This window comes from Felis catus, chromosome X, assembly GCF_018350175.1.
Source record: "Felis catus isolate Fca126 chromosome X, F.catus_Fca126_mat1.0, whole genome shotgun sequence".
NCBI lineage: Eukaryota > Metazoa > Chordata > Mammalia > Carnivora > Felidae > Felis > Felis catus.
In genome coordinates, this window is record NC_058386.1 from 43,403,345 (window position 1) to 43,424,362 (window position 21,018).

Below are 21,018 nucleotides of genomic sequence, written 5' to 3' on the forward strand. Positions count from 1 at the left end.
AGCCCGATGTGGGGCTCAAACTCAAAGACTGTGAGATTGGGGTGCCCGGGTGGCTCAGTCGGTTAAGCATCCGACTTCGGCTCAGGTCATGATATCACAGTCTGTGAGTTCAAGCCCCGTGTCGGGCTCTGTGCTGACAGCTCAGAGCCTGGAGCCTGCTTTGGATTCTGTGTCTCCCTGTCTCTCTGCCCCTCCCCTGCTCATGCTCTGTCTCTCTCTGTCTCAAAAATAAAATAAAAACATAAAAAAAAAAAGACCGTGAGATCATGACCTGAGCCGAAGTCGGACGCTTAACCGACTGAGCCACCCAGGTGCCCCACATTTGCTTCATTTCTTATACTGTACTCATGACAACTGTGGAATGTGCCCCCATTTTCCTTTTCATGAAAAGGAGAACCAGTGCCAGCTGCCTTTCTCTGTGGTTTAAGCACAGCCCTATTTCCATCCATCTCTTCTGCCATGCGGAATCATTTGATGCTTACATAGTGGCTTAAAAGTTTTGCTTTTTTTTAAAACAGTCCTGGTGTTTCTTCTCAGTTGTTAGTACACAGTGTGACTCAATCTGTCTTTCTCTAATAATTCCAGTAAAAATGTCAGAGCCAGCCAACAGGTACGCTATAATTTCTAACTAAGATGGAGTGGGTTAAAAATGTATCCACTGTATAGATTCCAAAAGTAATTTTCCCCTGAGCATTGCATTAGAACATTTTTTAAAAAAGGAATACATTACGTATCAAAATAACAGAAATGCAGGAATAAAATTGCCCATAGCCTGCTTTGGAGATTAAATCAATATTTTCATTTGTCCTTGTCTCCTAGCGTATATTTTTCAGTATAAAAGTGACGTTGTTTTTCAGTTCCTTCCCTTTCTATTATTACCATTTGGGTTGTTTGTTGGATCTCTCCTACTAAAAGCAAAAACACACAAAACAGAACAAAGCAATTCTTAATTCCCATTTCTATTCTGTCTTCCACCAACTAAGACAGGTACCATCTCAGCTCACTACTCATTTACTCTGTTGGCGAAGTAACTGAGACAAGACTAGGATATTTATTTATACATTTATTTTTTTAAAAATTTTTAAATGTTTTTATTTATTTTTGAGACAGAGACAGAGCATGAGCAGGGGAGGGGCATAGAGAGAGGGAGACACAGAATCTGACGCAGGCTCCAGGCTCTGAGCTGTTAGCACAGAGCCCGATGCGGGGCTCGAACTCACAGACTGTGAGATCATGACCTGAGCTGAAGTCGGACGCCCAACCAACTGAGCCACCCAGGCGCCCCTATTTATACATTTAGAATGCATTTTTATTCCTACTTCGGTCCATAGACAATTTGAAATGGTGTGTGTGTGTGTGTGTGTGTGTGTGTGTGTGTGTGTGTGTGCGCGCACGCATGCATACATACACACAGTCAAGGGAAAAGAAGGATAGGAAAATAATAAAATCAGAAATCAGAGTGTTTATGTACCTATGTGACTGTACAAATTGGCTTAGGGAAAGAGCTCAATTAAAGGGTTAAACACATGCCATATGTGTGAGAGGGTTTAGATCTATCCTTCTCAAACTGGAGTAAGGTCTGTGTGCCAGCCAGTGGGTGAAACCACAAAATAAATGCTGTGTGCCTTCTCAGAGTATTTTTTTTTTGAAATTACATTTAATTACAAAGGAATGCAGAAGTCCCATGTTCATTAATATTAAACAATCTATGTTTCAGCTCTGCTCCTGAGTGTCTTACCCCCAACCCTCTCTCCTAGATTAGGAATACTTGGGTAGAAAAGTTTGAGAAGCCCTGGAATTTAGGGTGAGTGAGTGAGTGAGTGAGTGTGTGTGTGTGTGTGTGTGTGATTCCTTGCATTTTTTTGATCAGTGGTGAAACAAGGATATGATCCATAGACTTTATTTCACCAGTTTTACACACATAGGTGTGTGTGTGTGTGTGTAGTTCTCTGCAGTGTTACCACATGTGTAGGTTTTTGTTATCACCACCACAATCAAGACATAGAACTATTGTTCCATTACCACAAGGCTCCCCTGTGCTACCCTGTTATAGCCTTGCACATGTGTTTAAGTGTTCCAACTGTAGCGTTCAAACTGGAGCTTGAGATTTGCTCAAATGACAGATTTCTCTGGCTGTTTTTTTTTTTTTTTTTTTTTAACGAATGAAATCCTTGCCTGGAGAGAGTCTTCTAGATTCTGAGTTCTCCTGCCAAGAACTTGGCCTCCAGGTCTCTGCCTCTAGTCAGTTTCAGCTACTTGCCTTTCCATTCCCTCTCTCTCTCTGTTTCCCCCCTCTGGAGCCTTCTTCCTCCCTAGCTTCATTTGAAAGGCCAAGAGAGAGCAATTATCTATTCCTCTGAGGGACTAAACTAATGGAAAAGTTGTGTCAAAGCTATAACTCAGAAAAAAAAATCTGAGCAGTTTGGCTCTCCTTCTCTAGGTCAGTGAATTATTTTAATTACGTTTTATGTTTAAATCAGAAGTCCAGTGATTTGTGTTTCATATACTTTGAGCGAGTTTGAACTTCTAATATTTTTATCAGTAAGCATTCTCTCCTAATGTTCAAAATAGCTTTCTTTGTAAGATGTAACTGTTTGTAAGCCCTTTATGTTGGTGACTCCTTATTCGTGGTCAAAATTATATTTATTTTCTGGCCATCTTCATTATCATAGGAGGATAGTCTCAAAAGTATATTCTCTCCATTTTAGAAATAGCTGTTGCTGTTTTATTCTTTGGGACAGCTGGTGTCTCACTGGTTTTGTTTTATGGTCAGAGCCTGAAACTTTCTACTTGCATATTCTTGTTGCTGAGTCTGTGATAGCAAAACTCTTGCAAAGATGTGGTGATTCTCTATAGAACTGAACTGTGTATTTAAAGAAAAAACACTCAGGAATTTTCAACACTCTAACCTCCTATGAGAATTTGACACCAATGTAGGTAGCCAGCTGGTCTTCACCTCAAATGTGTAGCCAAAGTTCAGCCATTCCAGTAAAAGAGCTTTCAAGACTCTTAATAAAATTGGCATAAAATCATATATATTTGACTACAAAACCTATCGAAGTGTTCATAAGGAACAGGAGTTTGCTTCAGGTTTTTGTTCGTTCTTTGTTTTTGTCCATCCTTAGAAGCTGGTATTGGTTTCCTTTGGGTGTAGCAAATCCTCTCTTTTTCAGTACCAAGTGGGCTGACACTATTTCAGTATTTCCTTTCTGACAATTCTGGAAGGAACATCTTGAGCGATTTAATACTGGTCTTTTTCTTTCTGATCTCCTTTCCTGAAAACTGATTACTCAGAAGGGCAGCATGCCTCACTAAAACAAGCTTCTTTCTTTTCCCTTGTTCCAGGGAGCCTTTGCTTACATAGTCAATTATTTCATGTACGTCCTCTGGGCTCTCCTATTTGCCTTCCTTGCCGTGTCTCTTGTCAAGGTATTTGCGCCTTATGCCTGTGGCTCTGGAATTCCTGAGGTAAGTCTCTCAAGTGGTTTATAAATGGTGACAATAACGATTCCTTCCTGGTTAAAAGCCTTTAGTATGTATTCCAGCATATACCACAATTTGAATATAAAACAGGATCAGACTCTGAGGAAATCTAGAGTCTCTCTAGGTCTTTCCTCAAGTCTTCTCTCAGTCTGGGCTACCTGGAAACTAAAGGGAGTTGATTCCTAGCCCCCCTGGGGGTTCCTGGTGAATTAGGCCCCTTGAAGACCAACCCCCACTCCCTACCCAAGAAGCTCCCAGGGTCCCAAGATCCTGGCCTTAAAAAGTAGTGGTATTGTCAACTTTGTTAGAGTTGAAGAAACAAAGCTATTTTGCTACATTTCCTACAATATGATTCAGGCTAGGAGGGTAGTTGAAATCCTGTTTCTAGCTACTTTGGGTTTAGATTGCTTGACAGTGACTGAAACCACTGAGATTTGAGGTTGCCCAGATGACCTTACCCCTCTCTGTTTCCTGACCAAGTCATAGTTATAAATTTCTTTCGCAGAGAATCAAGGCTATACTAGCCTGTAAGGATATAAGTAAGGAAAACACCCCCCTCCCTGCCCCTCTTCTCCATATACACAGACTCCCATGCTTGTACTCCCTTGCCCAGCTAACACATGGCCCCCCAAAATATAAGGAACATGAAATCTTAAAGAACAGTTCTTGCTTTCCTGGGCTTCCAGGCTTCCTCCCAAATTGGGGTCACTGTAGGTCAAACATTTATAGGTCATTTGTTCAAAAGGTGCAGTTTCTATAATGAGGTCCGGATTATTGCTTCCCAGCCTTGCTTACTTGCTTAGCCTATATTCAGTCTCTCTGTTTTTGGCCTGCAGATAAAAACTATCTTGAGCGGTTTTATTATTAGGGGCTATTTGGGTAAGTGGACCCTGATTATCAAAACCATCACGTTGGTGCTGGCCGTGTCATCAGGCTTGAGCCTGGGCAAAGAGGGCCCCCTAGTGCACGTGGCTTGCTGCTGTGGGAACATCCTGTGCCACTGCTTCAACAAATACAGGAAGAATGAGGCCAAGCGCAGAGAGGTAAGAACAGGTGGCCCAAGTATTTTCTTTGTTGGTGAGAGCATAAATGGAACAGTCTTAGGGATGAGAATTTGGGGATTCTCCCAATGTCAACACAGACACCCTTTGACCCAGCAGCTCTACCTCTAGGAATTTAACCTACAGACATCCTAGCGCGTGTGTGTGTGCACAAAGGTATGCATTTGGGAATAGTTCATGTGCAGCATTTGTCAATATCATGAGAAAATGAAACCATCACAATGTCCGCCAATGGGACTGATTTGAATAAACAGTATTCTGTCCATGCTGTAGCATATTATGCAATCGTTAAAAAAAGAGAGCCTTATGTACATTGACATGGAATGATGGCTATAAAATATCATTCATTTTCAAAAGCCAGTTTTGGAACAATGCATACAAATAATAATTCAATTAATGTTTTTTTTAAATTATGTAAATGTGCACCTAGAAAGAAAATGTCTGGAAAGTGGTTTTACTACAAACTATTAAAAATGTCTACCTGCAGTGAGTGGGGAAGTGAGGTGGTAGTGAAGGACTTTAACTATAATAACTTTTACTATATATAACTATACAAGTATGTGTTGTTTCTATTACAAAATAAGTTACAAAAATAGTAGTAGATTTTTAGAAGCAGTCGTTTATTCTTGTGAACGAATATGAACTCAGCCTGTGTTTCAGATGCCAGCTTTTTCATCTTTTATTTCTACCTACTGCCACACTGAATGAGTTTCTCTATGTATTGGAACTCTCTCTGCCTTCTGCCTCAATCCCACCAGAGTAGTCCTGCCACAACATCTCTGTAGTGGTTCTCATGTTTATGCAGTTGCTAACGTATATCATTTTGAAAAGGAAGAGAAGTTTTTAAAAATGTTCCAAGTCATTGGTTACTTTAATCCTGATATAATGAAGGATTTAAGAAAATAATGGTTCTTGCTCTATTTTCCTTGAATTACAAAGAAATCACATATGAAATGGGTCATGGCCAAGGTCATCTCATTAGAAAGGATTTTTCACAAAATGGGAACCTAGTGATTTATTCTGAAAACCAAACAAAACAAAATAAACCATAAGGCCCAGAAGGAAGCTCAAAGATGTTGAAACTTCAATTATGGAATACATTTTGATAGTTCAAGGGGGAAAGTTCTTGGCAGGAGAAGAAGGTGAGCAGGAGAGAGAGAGGGAGAGGGAGATCTGAGTAACTTGTTTAGCTACCTGTCAAATGGTAGAAGGGCATAAAGGCAGTATTCAATTGCTGAGGTTGTTGGATGGTAATAATGCACAACAGAAGCTAAAGAGATGGAAAAAAACCATTTTAACTGGCAAGAGTAAAGTGTTGATTACTGCTGGTTTTGACTGGGCAGGGGTGACTTTGAAACTACAGATTGCCAGTTACTTTCATTCCATAAAATTGGCATTTCTGTTCAAGTAGTTCCTTATAGAAGGGGAGTAGTTCCTTATGAGAGGGAGTTTGGGCTATTTCTCTGTACAGATGTCATTTATTCCTCTAACTAGACTCAGGAATATTTGCATCTTGAGCTCACTTCCTATTGTTTATTTTAGACTTTCCAGTTATTTCTTCCTGTTGTTCTCACCATCGGCAGCCACCCTTTTGTGTCCTGGGGCCTTGTCAAAGTGGGCAGATGCTTGAGGGTAGAATAGGGATTTGAGAAGGAAGGGCATGGACAGACTCCACTCGGTCAACAAAAAAAAATTAAAGCAAACTAGCCACCACGATTCTTTACTTTTTCTCATAATTCATCCCAAACAGTCACTGAAATGCTTTCAATGAAAGCCAATATATAGCTATGGATTTCGAAGTCCTCCCAAGTTAGCCCTGGAGATCTCACTCCTTCCTCCCCTTCATTTTCCTGCCCTGCACCATCCTGCCCAGAGAAACCTGCCTATTTATTTTGCCAAGAACCATTTTATTCTTCAAAAACTCTTAATTTTTAATCTTTATTTTTTAATGTTTATTTATTTTGAGAGAGAGCACGCATGCATGAGTGGGGGAGGGGCAGGGAGAGGGAGAGAGAGAGAGGATCCCAAGCAGGCCCCACACAGTCAGCACACAGAGCCTGATGTGGGGCTCGATCTCAAGATCTGTGAAATCATGACCTGAGCCCAAATCAAGAGTCACACGCTTAACTGATGGAGCCACCCAAGTGCCCCTAAACTTTCTTTTAAAAATTTTCCTTACGAGTACAAATCACTTCTCACTCCACAGCAACCAGAATCTAATGAAAGGACCTTTTCTTCCCATTAATTCGGTGTGTTTTTCATGCATATTTTACATGCACATGCATATGCCTGCCTGCAAAGGTAGGGCTAAGTATAATACTTGCTCTCTTTCTCTGTCTCCTTGTCCCTTTTTATTTCCCCCTGATAGCTTCTCCCCCTTCCTCTTCCTCTTCCACGTAGCCCTTTTCATTGCCACACTGAAACACCCTTAGGTCTTCTCTTCCCTTCAAAATCTATCTCCTTGCTTCTAGTTGCTTCTAGTTGCCTCCCTATTTCTTTTTCCACAGGTCACTATGTATGGAGTAGGGCACATAGTACAGGAAACCCAAACTACCCATTGTATGAATATTTGCAGCTCCTGAATAGATATGAGCCAATTGTTATTTCAGTTTTGTATCATCACAGCCTTCTCTAAACTCTCATTTAAAAGGCATTCCTTAACAGAGACTGCTGTATAAATACATCACTGAAAATTCTTGATTTAGATGGTTCCTAGGTCTACAAACTCAATTTCATTAGTGAATGGAGAGTATTGGGGCTGGGGGGCATGATGTGGAATAAAGTACATGCCTGAATTAATTACAGAGGAAAGACCCTTTGCCTGTTCAAGCATTTGAACTGTGTTCAAAATTTAACATGCAGTGTTTGCTCTCAAATAAATATAAATTGAATTTTGTCTTTGATAAACTGGTTACAGAGCATGTAAAGTTTTAAAAGAAATGTCAACCACTAACGTTCCTTTTAAACATGTGATTGACAAAAGAAAGGTAGCATTATTTCTGTCACTAATTTTGAGTTTTGGATTGTAGGTCTTGTCGGCTGCAGCAGCAGCTGGTGTATCCGTAGCCTTTGGGGCACCGATCGGTGGAGTGTTATTCAGCCTAGAAGAGGTAACTACTTTTAACTGTCTGTAGAACATGCATGTTGCTTTTGGGTCAGGAATTCTGGCCAGTGTGTATGTATGGTGCAGTCCCAAAGCTCTCTGCTCAACTCCGTGTTTTACCACGTGACCAGAGATCTCTGGGCAGTTTTTTTGTCCTGAGCTCTCATTCCTGCAGCACCAGCTTTTCACCTGGAACTGTGTCTGCATACTGCTCTAAGTTTGCTTTCCCACATTCTTTCTTACAGGTCAGCTACTATTTCCCCCTCAAAACGTTGTGGCGTTCATTCTTTGCTGCCTTGGTGGCAGCATTTACTCTACGTTCCATCAATCCATTTGGAAACAGCCGACTGGTTCTGTTTTATGTGGAGTTTCACACCCCATGGCATCTCTTTGAGCTTGTGCCGTTCATTCTGCTGGGTATATTTGGTGGTCTGTGGGGTGCTTTGTTTATCCGCACCAACATCGCCTGGTGTCGGAAGCGTAAGACCACTCAGTTGGGCAAGTATCCTGTCATAGAGGTACTTGTTGTGACAGCCATCACTGCTATCCTGGCTTTCCCCAATGAATACACCCGCATGAGCACAAGTGAGCTCATTTCTGAGCTGTTTAATGACTGTGGCCTTCTGGATTCCTCCAAGCTTTGTGACTATGAGAACCGTTTCAACACAAGCAAGGGGGGTGAACTGCCCGACAGACCGGCTGGTGTGGGAGTCTACAGTGCCATGTGGCAGCTGGCCTTGACACTCATACTGAAAATTGTCATCACTATATTCACCTTTGGCATGAAGGTGAGGAGATTCTTTTGATGTTCAGTGGATATATGTGTGGCTATGGGTTTGAGGGGTAAAGCCAAGATATAAAATCTTCAAAGCTCCTGTGGCACTTCCAACCCCACACAACATTATCCCCCACCCTCAAAAGCCCTTTTTGCCCCCACATGTCCTCCTAACTTCCTAGAGAATTGAACTTCTATCGAAAATTATCTAAGCCTAGTTTTAGGCCAAATGCACACCTCAATGATGAGATGTAAGTAGAAATGTTTTCTCCTTTTCCGTGGAGCACATATTTTGCCTTCAGAAAGGATGGTGAGGTATTTATTCACGTGCATTTTGTATTAAAACAATATCTGCCCAACATGTTTTTGATCCTTATAGGGTGGCTTTAGAGTTTGCCATTAAAGCAAAATATTAAGTTGAACCAAATGAAGTAGCCAGTACTCAACCATTTTGACCACTAAAAGAGCAATCTCATCAAGTTCAACCTGATCTATAGCTAAATGTATTCTTTACAGTCATTATCAGTGTCCGTGTGTTGAGAACTTCACAGGTGATCCCAAGTTAATATTGAAACTCTCAACAGCAGACATCAGGCCAGCATCTTTTATTTTCAGTACCTGTTATCATTTCTGTATTTCAGAAGAAACCAGAAAGGAACATTTGTTAAGGTATTTTCCTCCTCCTTCCTAGATTATTTGTCTTTCCTTTAGCACCCAACTACTGAGTTATTCCCCTCTATTCAAACCAGACAATGAGAGACAAGCGCTCAGTTTAGGCAGTGCTAGAAACCTCTGAACTGTTATGCATCTTCCTAACACCCTGGAAAGTCTTGCTGTGCTTCTTGAGTTGTTTTTTTGTTTGTTTGTTTGTTGTTTGTTTGTTTTTTCCTCACGGCTTCCTTCTTTTAAAGTGAACGGTCAGACCATCAAACCCACCCAGATTCAAATGCATCCCAAAATTGAACACAAGTTATTTAAAAATAATCTGCTATTTCAATGATTTTGCCCTTGTCATAACTTCCTTCCCCTAACACAGTAAATTGAGATTTCACTGTAGTATCCTAGGAGTCAAGAAATAGAGCAGGAAACAGATGAGAGGGTTTTTTTGTCATTGTTGGTTTTGTTTTGTTTTGTTTTGTTTTGTTTTTTGGATAGTCATGCAATCCATAGTTACTACCTCATTTTTAAAATGTAATCATTTCGTCTTTTTACTGTTACAAAATAAAATGAAACCTCATGTACCATCCTTTTCATGTGAGCAATGGGTTAAGATTCAATATATGAGAGTGGTTTTAAGCATTGCATTTAAACCCCAGCACCAGTATTTACTGTATCTTGAGCTTGGGTGAGTTACTTAACCTCTCTGAATCTTAAGTTCTGTGCTATTTGGGAATAATAACGCCTATTCCTGGGGTGGTTATAAAGAACTGAGGAAATCTTGTTAGTGGAGTATCCAGCATAGAGCATGGAAGATAGTCAATAGAGGGTAATTGTTGTTTATAAGAATTCAGCATTGGGGGAAAATGTCTGCATATATGAGAAACTCCATCTATTTTCCTTTTTCTTTGGGAAAGGCTTAATTTCTGCCTCCAGTTCTGTGTTGGTCTGGAGAGTTCAGGCTCTTGCCTGATGGACCCCGAATCAGGGTAAGCTTCTTTGCAGTCGTACTTGCCTGCGCATCCCAGAGAACCTCTAGCCCCTGTAGCATTACACAAATATTTATGGCCACTTGCTAGCATAGTGCATAGTTAAATTGTCATTGGCCTGTTTGCTTCGCAGAGGGTCAGTCCTCTAGCCCTTACCACATGCCAGGCAAGCGCATCATTTCTCACTAACCATCTGTTGGTTTCTCTTTGCAGATCCCATCTGGCCTGTTTATCCCCAGCATGGCTGTTGGTGCTATAGCAGGCCGACTTTTAGGAGTAGGAATGGAGCAGCTGGCTTATTACCACCATGACTGGGCCATCTTTAATAGCTGGTGTAGTCAAGGAGCAGATTGTATCACCCCTGGACTTTATGCGATGGTTGGGGCTGCAGCCTGCTTAGGTGGGTAGTGTTTGCATTGATTTCAAAGAAGTTGCCACACAGGTGACAGAATAAAGATGTGTGATATTAAACACAGTCGACTGCAGAGTTTGAGAGCGCAAGCAAGCATACATGAGCAGAGGAGGGGCAGAAGGAGAGAGAGAGAGAGGGAGAGAGAGAGAGAGAGAGTGAGAGAGTGAGTGAGAGAGTGAGTCAGTCTTAAGCAGGCTCCATGCTCAGCACAGAACCTGACGCAGGGCTCCAGAGGTCATGAGATCATGACCTGAGTGGAAATCAAAAGTCAGATGTTCAACCTACTGAGCCACCCAGGTGCCCCTGAAGGATTTTTTTTTTTTAATGAGCATCCATTTCCTGTTGGGTTTGCCATTTTTCAAGTGCTTTAAGAAAGCATTCTTTATCCTATAGCTATATTCCTCCCTTTTGAGAGTAATTTTACTCTCAAATTTCATCCTACTAAGGAAATTATCAGAAACTCGGATAAGGATATCTGCCCAAGAATGTTCATCACAGTATTATTTATGATAGCAAGAAATTGGAATCAATTTAAATATGTACAGTAAGGGACTGGTTAAATAAATTATGGTGAATCCATATAATGTTATACTATATAGCCATTGAATGTGATGCTAATATTTAACATCTTTAAATCCAATGTTAAATGAATTTGTAATAATATATGAAATGTTCCTGACATAAAGTGGGGGGAGGGGAACATGGTGGGGAATTAAACATATAATATGAGCTCACCTACCTACAAATACATATTTTTGCATAGCGAAAAACTTGAAAAAGTTGTTCCAAATTTTCACTCTGCTTATTTCTAGGCAGTGAGCTTATGGATAATGACTTTCTTTTATATACTTAATAACAATGTTTGAATATCCCACAATGGCCTGTACATTCCAGAGAACCTATAGTCCTAGCAGTGTTATACCAATTGTGGATATCTTTTGCAATTACTTTTCTAATTAGGGGGAAGAAAGCAGCACACAAATAAGAAACAAAAGAAGAAAAATCCAGATGGCATCTGGTGCTTTTATAGATATTATTTTGAGAAATCTGACTCACATCCATTATAGACTTACTTTAACCCAGCCGCTGGGGTCTGTGCAGTTATAGGTGAGACCTCCTTTTAGCAATGCTTCTGGTACATGGGCTTTTCCTGGATGGGCTCCTGTCACAGGCCCTTAATTGTAATGAATCTGGACTTCTGTTTTTAGTAGCCTGTATCTGTTTCCTTGTAGGTGGGGTGACTCGGATGACTGTTTCTCTCGTTGTCATAATGTTTGAACTAACTGGTGGCTTGGAGTACATTGTGCCTCTGATGGCTGCAGCCATGACAAGCAAGTGGGTGGCAGATGCTCTGGGGCGGGAGGGCATCTATGATGCCCACATTCGTCTCAATGGTTACCCCTTTCTTGAAGCCAAAGAAGAGTTTGCTCATAAGACTCTGGCAATGGATGTGATGAAACCCCGTAGAAATGATCCTTTATTGACTGTCCTTACTCAGGACAGCATGACCGTGGAAGATGTAGAGACTATCATCAGTGAAACCACTTATAGTGGCTTCCCAGTGGTGGTGTCCCGGGAATCCCAAAGACTTGTGGGTTTCGTTCTCCGAAGAGATCTCATCATTTCAATCGGTAAGGATTTCAGAAAGGGGATGATGGAATCCACTATGGAAATAAAATAAATATGTGCAAAATGGGGGACGACACAGGAAGGACAGGACCAATGAGGGGCCAGAATGATAGAACTGGCACTTCTATTTTCAACTTTTTTTTTCTACTTCTCAAATAGAAAATGCTCGCAAAAAACAGGATGGAGTTGTGAGCACTTCCATCATTTATTTCACTGAGCATTCTCCTCCGATGCCACCATACACACCACCCACCCTAAAGCTTCGGAACATCCTGGATCTCAGCCCCTTCACTGTGACTGACCTTACACCCATGGAGATTGTAGTGGATATCTTCCGCAAGCTGGGACTGCGGCAGTGCCTGGTTACGCACAATGGGTGAGAGCTCTTTGGTGAAGGCAAATTGGATCGTGGGAGGAAAGAGTGTAGAGAGATAAAGAAGAACCCAATTCATCTGAACATTAGTAGCATATATAGGGCCTTTTGAAGCTCTGAGATGAAGACAGATGTGTTTCTTTTATCATCATGATTAATGGAAAAGGAGTTTGGGGAAGAAAGTGTGATTGGGAAATGTGAACTGCTGGCTGCACATTATAAATAACACGGCCCCTCCCCCACAAAGGAAACGGCTGTGTTCTTGTGAAGAGACAGCACCAAAATTATAATGATATTAGGTATTATTCGTATAGTATTTGGTCCTTATGATACCTGTGTTGTTATCATTGGAGGATGATAAAGCCAAGTTTCAGTAAGGTTTAAAGATTTACACAAGAGCCCACAATCAATATATAGTAGGGAGAGGCTTTAAACACAAGTCTTCTGAGTCCCAAGGCCAAGGCTCTTTCTTTCAGGGATATTTCTTATGCAGTAAAGGAAGCCCTGCTATTTTTATTGGAAAAGAAGGGAGGTTGAGGAGAAGGGTGGATTTTTTTCTAAACATGGTATGCCAATCCAGCAATTATATGAGAATTTCACTCTCTAAAATTTCTAAATGTTATAACAGATGTCTTGCAGGATTGAAATCAGCAAGGGGACTTTCCCTAACTGATTCATTCAACATTTACTGAATCCCCTACTTCATGCAAGAAGGTATTCCACTAGACTCCATGGAGACACAAAAGTGAATAAGGCCCTTCTCTGCCCTCAAGGAGTGCACAGTGTCATAGGGAACCTAAGAACACAGGAGCATGCATTCCACAACAGCAAACAAGACAAGTGTGTAGATCATGCCGTTGCTGCAAGGGGGTCATGGTCATTGCTGGCCTGTAGGATCAGAGAGGGTGTTCTGGAAGAGCAGCATTTGAACTGAGTGGCAGGAGATAAGGTTCAGATACGTAGGGAATATTTAAAGCAGAGGAAATAGCAAGATGTGAGACGTGAAGTAGAAATGCCTGCAGCCTGTTTAGGGACCCATGTGCCGTCCCATTTGCTGGGCACACATAACACTGTAAGGTGCAGTTAGTGTTTGAAGACAAAGTTGAAAAGTCCTGAGGAGGAAAAGCATCACCATTGAGAATGTTAACTACCGATTTGTTTTTGTTTTGTTGCCTTGTTTTCTTTTAGGCGATTGCTTGGAATCATTACCAAAAAGGATGTGCTAAAGCATATAGCACAGATGGCGAACCAAGATCCTGACTCCATTCTCTTCAACTAGAATCACAGGGTTGTGCTGGATATAAAACAGGAAGGACATTGCAGACCATGGATGTATTTTATTAACTGGGTACCCAAAACACATTTCCCATATTTGGATGGTGAAGTTATATTAGTGTGTTGTCTCTTTCCTATAAGTTAACCAGTTGCACTACATAATCTCTGGAATTTAATCTTCTCTTTAGGAGAAAATACAGTTAGGCTTCTGTGATATCGCATTAGGAAGAGTTCATGAGAGAATAAACAAGATTGCTAGGATTTAATTCTTTAAAATTTTTTTTTAATTTAAAACATAATTGTTAGCCAATATGCAATCACTGAAAACTATGCAAGAAAAATTCCAACCGTCCTGACCTATAGCCTGCAGAAAGCTCATGACCAAGTCACTTTTTTGGACTCTGTCATTGGTGGAAGATGAAGTGTAAACTAAGGGGCTTTGCTTTTCCGAACACAGAAAAGAAAGCCAGAAGGAAAATAGTAATGCTGTTTTCCAGACTGTGAAAATTCAGTTCAAATGTTTTCTTGTTCCTGTTACAATATTTAGCATTATTAGTTTGTGTGTGTGTATGTGTATGTTAATATCTGATTATAAGACAATGCTGCTTTGGTTAACCTCCTCTAAACAAATTTAGAGAGGTTGACTTTTATAGCTTGCTTTTTCCTGGTACTCTTTTGAAGTGCACAAAGATAAGTTATGGAACTTTCTCCTTGTCTGCCAAAAGGGTGATTTTCCAGATGGTATTTGTTAGTCCAGTAGACAAGGACTTTGCCATGAATTCGTTAGTAACAAGGAATGATTTCTCCAGCTTCCTTGAAATGAATGATTAGTAAAGTTCTAAGCCAAGTCAATGACTAGGAATTTCATGTTTTTTTGTGAGGTCCCAACTAATTCTCTTACCCAGATGCCACCTCCATGAGTGATGGTGCTTTAGGCTTCTGGAATATGTAAGAATAGTAAAGGGAACCAAATCTGGACTGCATACTGATAAACCAGGGAAGATCCTGAGCTGTATCTGTATTCTCATGCATTCCTTCGTAAAGACCACCAGTACTAAAATAACTGGGCACTCATGCCTCCTTCCAGTGTTAAGTACATATAACAGGCCAGTTGTTGTCCCTGTGAGCATGAATTAAGGCTTGGGGTACTTTCAAATCCATTTGAGGCATTGGAATAGGATAGGCAGCTGTGACTCCCTTGGGGTTCCTTAGAATTCTAAATAAAATACAGAACCATCCTAAGACCCAGGGGTGTGGACAAGGCCTGGTGACACCAAAGGTGCTTGTATCCAATTGAAAAGGTGCCTGTCTCAATTTTCTACCACCTTTACTGCAGTAGAAAAACATCACACTGTAGAGACGCCCGGTGGAATCACAGAGCTACCACCATCATTCCGATACTGGTTTCATTTTCTGTTGTTGTCCCCATGTGCAGCTGGTACCCCTTGTTTTCCTCCATTCTTTTCCCCTCCCTCTCCTCAGTCCTGAGTCCTGTCTTTGGGATTGAGTGCCATGCCTGGTTAATCATTCCGATTTCAAAAAATAACTTCCAGGGCTAGTTAAATTGTAAACCAGGGCTCAGCAATCTTAGGGCACATGGACCAGAGGGAACACACAGCCATTGGCTTTGCTCTGTAGCCCAGTTGCTGCCACTGTGCCTCCCTCCCTTCCTGTGCAGATGCCCACAGCAGCAAGACTTAACTGCCAGGGCTGCAAGTTCAGCCTTTCCTGTTTGACAAGTCTGTTACCCCCCACCCCCACCCCTTGCACCACCATTCCAGCCTAGAACCATCAGTCACTAGGGATATCCTCCCCCGCCCCCTTCCCCTTCCCCCAACACCTCAGGTTCCTCATTTTAAAAGTTGCTGAGCCCTGAATCTAGAATTTCTTTTTCTTCCTTTTCTTTCTTTTTCTTTCTTTCTCTTTCTTTCTTTCTTTCTTTCTTTCTTTCTTTCTTTCTTTCTTTCTTTCCTTCCTTCCTTCCTTCCTTCCTTCCTTCCTTCCTTCCTTCCTTCCTTCTTCCTTTCTTTCCTTCTTCCTTTCTTCCTTTTCTCTTTTCTTTTCTTTTCTTTTCTTTTCTTTTCTTTTCTTTTCTTTTCTTTTCTTTTCTTTTCTTTTCTTTCTTCCCCTAGTTCTTATCTTTCCAACATCTGAAATTCTTTTATTGCCCAGAACTGGACAGCCAAGGCTTTTATTGATTTTTATCTTTCAAATATCAAGGCAGTCACCAGAGTTTCTTTTTTTAAAGTATATCACTCTAACATTTTAACGAAAGAGAAAAAACTCCCTAGGTTATATTCTATTATAGTCATGACTCAGTCACTTTACATCTTTTGTCCCTTCCATGCCACTGATTTCCTCGAATGAGATGAGGCTATGTGCCAGACCACCCCTGTGTATTGCGTAGAAGTCATTCTTATCTGTGTATTTCTGGTTCACTGCCTATCTTTTCTTATTAGCCGTCCAGCTAAAGTTTGCAAAACAGGAAGTGTTAGTATTTCTGGTATTTGATGACAATGAAAAGTTTGGTCTCATTTCATAGGGCAGCAGCGATATGGAGGGTGTCTAAGTTTGCCTTTGTGTTTCTTCTAGGCTCTGTTTTTGATTTTAGACAGATGAGCCAGTGTTAAGGTGCTACTTCAGAGAATATTTAGAGAAATCAGATAACACTGTGCCAAGGTATACTTTCTAGATGCTAAGCACCGATTGGCCCTCCAGAGAATAATAGCCTTTTGATACCTCACTCCTGATAAATCTCATCCATTAACCTCAGCTTCTCAGGAATCCTTGTAACACATATGCTAGAAGTAGCTATAGTGTATGGTATTCATTATATGTCCAATCCTATGGTTTGGCTCAAAGGTTGGCTAATTGTGGCTACAGTTCTCTGCTAGACTGCTAGCTCAGCACCTTAACACTCTAGAGTTTCTTGTCTTAAGGCAAAGGAAAATGTTCTTTCTGCTATTGCCAATTCAGCAGTTGGACATACTTAACCAACAAACAAAGCTGTTACAGGGAGGTCTGTCAGTCGCCTCAAATGGCCACATACCTCAATGGCAAAAGGCTAGATAATCTGTGATTGGCAAATTAATTTGAGTTGAAACTAGTCTGTTTTGGCATTAAGAAAAGAAAATTGCCCGACACAAGGGAAGGAGCTATAAAAGAATGCCAATAAGTGCTTCAAGAGAGTTAGGATTTTCCGAGGGAAAATATGCCGTAGACATCCAGCCATTAAAAGAGTGGGAGTCTACAGGTTCATTAATAGTCTAACTGGTATATTTTGTATAGTCAGGTCTTCAATGTAAATAATTAAAGAAGCCAAAACAGGTAATGCATGGTTATACCGTTGGAGGGAAAGAAGCAAGGGACTGAAAATGCAAACTAATGGCCACTTTCAAGGTCGTTTCTATTTGGATGTTTGTTCAGACACTCTCCTCTTTTCTGGCCCCAGCTTCCTTCTGGTTCAGGCCAACTGTCGAGTGGAGGTGGTATAGTCCAAAGAACTGATAGCCTCTGGTGGATAATCTGATACTGATGACACTTTGGATTTTGCCAGTAGGCAGAACAAACGATCAATTCGCTGAATGAACAGCAAAGCAGTTCAGTTGTTTTGGCACCAGAGGCTGAAACTGAACCCCTTTTCAGGAAAAGCCGAGCATAGTGTAAATTTCTCTAGCAAGTCTCCAATTTCATTTGAACATGAGAAAGAGAAAGTAATGGGGATTTAGTGTGGTCTAAGGCTGTGAAGTAACTCTGAACCATGATGTTATGAACTCGTTCAGGTGTGGGGGGAGCAAATCTATTTTTAAAAACTCATCATGCAGTAGAGTATGTCATGCACAGAAATCATGGCATATTACATTATAGGTTATAAGTATTTGAATCACCTGTCTCCATTGAGTCTCAATCTTGGTTTGTGTTGTGATGTGATGAACAGGAAGGTGAACTTACTACCCCATGGTATCTTTGTTTTTGTTTTTTTAATCACAAGGGGTGCAGCTTTTGAAGTTGAGTTTTTAATGAAGATAGTGAAGGCAATATTGAGAATTTGAAATGGCCAGTGTGTTTTACATTGCCAAAGTACTTACTGATGACTGGCCATGTTGCCACCCATCAGTTCAGAGAAAGCAGGAGAACATTTTTCATGGTGGTACACAGAATATTGAGCTTGAGAAAACCCTGAGAAAAATTAGAAATTTAGAAAGTAGATGGGAAGTAGGATATTTAGTCCTGAAAAAAATTGATGTCTAAATATGTGGTCTGAACTTAAGTGTCCTAAAACCTTGATTTTTTTTTTAAACCACCTCTGGGTTTGCCTGAATTCCCTTTGGGGAGAGAATTGAAGGATGTGGCAGTGGAAAAGCCCCAGTAAGAAAATATATGCGTTCTTACAAGATGGTTGGAGGAAGGCCATCCTGTGCCCCAAGCCATACATCCTAGCATTTATAAACTGCTCGATCATGTGCCTCAGGTAGAGAAAAAGTCAAGTGGTCTTTCAAAGACTGTGTTTTCCATGTCGGGGACAGGCTCAAAGCAACATTTAGCTGGAGGCAGTCGGCTTTTATGGAGAAGGCTGACCCATGGCATCTGCTCACAAAGGAGGGCAACGTCTACTGCCATTGCCTAAATGATAAGCTTTAGGTAGATTTTCTTGAATTTTGATAGCAAAATATTTTTTTAAATCTCTATTTTAGCCTCCCTAGAATGTACTTATTGAAATGTATGTATGAAAAAGAAAAACGTGAGGGTTTCTCAGATCAGAGCTCAGGGAGTTGTGTCAGTTTGCAGTGAAATTAATGTAATGGACCTGTGGCGACCATTCAGTTTTGCTCTGCCTCAATTTCAGTTGTGTGCTCCAAGGAGAGAAGTTCTTGGAACAGCAAGTGTTTAGCAACTTCACGTTACTCCACAAATGTTTGCTGGCTGCAGTCTCACTTCTAAACATCTGGATCTGGGCAAAGTTTTAAAGTGATGTAAGAAACAAAATTGTTTTTTTCCACTGTGCAGTCCGATTTTGCCGAATTTCCCAGGAAAGAAAGTATATGATGTACAGAGTTAACATTTCTTGGATGGGACCTATCAAGTCACCCTGCCTAATCCCACAGTCATAAATTCCTACCTCTCAGTTCCAGCCAAAGGGTCTTCAGCCTTTGCGTGCACTCACTGCATGCCCAAAGTTTGGCCTTTTAAAAGGAGAAACAGCATATGATGGTTTTTAAAAAATGATCTTTGCCTCTCCTTCTCTGTCTTCTCCCCCCCCCCCTTTTTTTCCTGTCATCCACAAATTCACATTTTTCTCAGTTTGCAACTGTGCTGTTTTGAATGTGAACCTTGGGGAAAGGACAGCATCTCTCTGAGAATAGAGAATGGAAGATGCTTCTGAGTTGGCGGGCCAAACAGGGCTTTGTGCTACTGTAGAGGCCAAAGCCAGTAGTATTTGTTGAGAGTGTTGAAGGCTTTAGCATCTCAAGGCAGACATATGAAGTAGTCAGAGCTAAACATTATCGTCTACTCATCCAAACCTATTGAAAGTCAGCGGCAGCCTAGGATTTAGTGAGTGAAATGCCATCTGGCAAAATGGGGATGAGGGAGTAGCCTGAGATGGTTTTATCAGGGTGGGAATGTTCAGTCTCATTATCATATTGAGTGTACCTCAAAATACATGGTCCTTTCAAGAGTGCTCATTTTCCATTCTCCATTTCACTTCATCCTTTTTCCTCCCTCCTTTCTCTCTCATTGCCCTGCCTTTTAAGTACTCAGCTTTTCAATAAGTATTTACATTTTTATTATATATTTGGTCCTTTAGGACTATGTAATGATTAAGAATTAATTGCATTCTAGATTTAAAACAATGATGTTTAATATTTTGTTCTTTTAAACTGTCTTTTGAAGCTATGCTGCTAACCAGGTACAGGCCAGAAAGGAGTTGGACCTGACCGACAGCACCCTGGTCATGTTACCTAAGGGTGACATTGATGTCATCATGGTGACTCTTCTCTATTTTACCAAGGCCAGCCTCCTGCTCTTACCTCTGTTCATTCATTCCTGGCTCTGGGAAAAATATTACCCATTGGGTGAGCTGATGAGGCCAGGAAGGTAAGAAAAGCTGGGTTCCTGCCCATGGGCCACATATGAATTCTCTGTAATACGCTCATTTGTAGGGCCGGCTCCAACTGCAGTAGCCAAAGAAAACCTGTCTGACTCCACATTTCAGTTCCTAAGTGTTGGTAAAAGTTCAGCTGAAGCTAATGTGTAGATATCGGCAGTAGCTAGGCAAATACAGAAACTAGCATCAACCAAAGCTAATATAGCCCAAGTTTCCCTAGGAAGCTTGGTGCTGAGCTGTTCAGAGCAATTATTTATTGGAGTGTTGCCAACCCTTAAGTCATGCTTTCTTAGCTTTATTCTAGCTTATGGAGATGTTGGTCCCCGTTCATAGGCACAGCCGGTACCAAAGCTATAGCTTACTGCTCACTTCATTTTGCTCCCTAGTCATGCATAGCAACATAGTCTAAAAAGGAAGACATAGGCTGGGGAGTTAGGAGACCTGGTTTCTATTCCTTATGCTTCTACTAACTAGCCTCGAGATCTTAACCGCTCTGTGCCTCAGTGTTCCCATCTGCAAAATGGGGATAGTGTTAATTGCCCTACCTACCTCACAGGGTTGTTGTGAGGATAAACTGAGACAATGAATGGAAAGTACTTTGACAAGTGCTATGCAAATCATAAGAAATGGAAACAATCATGTTAAAAGCAGTGGAATGGACATTGGCAGAAGGGTTAATGGGATTGTCCAGCCCTTTCTCTGTGTGGTATAAACCCGGGTCGCCATTGCTTTATACATTTTCACTTAGCACAGATTTGTAATTATGCATGTAATAAAGCACAGCCTTATCCAACCTGGTGTTTGGTGTGTTTTTGAAGATTCCAAGTTTTATAGCTATTGATTTCTGATCACAGAAGCAGGGAGCAGGGTGGAGGGAATCGGGAAAGGATAGTATAAAAGGTACCTGCAAACTCCTATGAGCAGGCTCACTTCTTAAAATGATTCATAAGGAGCGCCTGGGTGGCTCAGTTGGTTAAGCGTCCGACTTCGACTCAGGTGGTGATCTCATGTCCCATGAATTCGAGCCCTGCATCGGGCTCTGTGCTAACAGCTCAGAGCCTGGAGCCTGCTTCGGATTCTGTGTCTCCTTCTCTCTCTCTGCCCCTCCCCCACTCACGCTCTCTCTCATTCAAAAATAAATAAAAATTTTAAAGA

General features: G+C 41.1%; 1 protein-coding gene across 7 annotated transcripts in view; it reads left to right on the forward strand.

Moving 5' to 3' along the window:
• Positions 1–20,656, forward strand: part of CLCN5 (chloride voltage-gated channel 5) — a 175,486-nt gene extending 154,830 nt beyond the window's left edge. For 4 of the 7 annotated variants that reach the window (XR_006593349.1, XR_006593348.1, XR_006593351.1 and 1 more), the window contains 9 exons: positions 3,346–3,468; positions 4,320–4,526; positions 7,574–7,654; positions 7,893–8,435; positions 10,282–10,468; positions 11,713–12,111; positions 12,269–12,485; positions 13,671–13,830; positions 18,604–20,656. Coding sequence is in view for 1 of the 7 variants with exons in the window: in XM_011291722.4 (XP_011290024.1) it covers positions 3,346–3,468; positions 4,320–4,526; positions 7,574–7,654; positions 7,893–8,435; positions 10,282–10,468; positions 11,713–12,111; positions 12,269–12,485; positions 13,671–13,761 (1,848 nt within the window). In the remaining 6 variants the exon portion in view is untranslated. Of the gene's footprint in view, positions 1–3,345; positions 3,469–4,319; positions 4,527–7,573; positions 7,655–7,892; positions 8,436–10,281; positions 10,469–11,712; positions 12,112–12,268; positions 12,486–13,670; positions 14,613–18,603 lie in introns of those variants that run through there. The other 3 variants (XR_006593350.1, XR_006593353.1, XM_011291722.4) reach the window with 3 other exon arrangements.
• Positions 20,657–21,018: the final 362 nt, after the last annotated feature.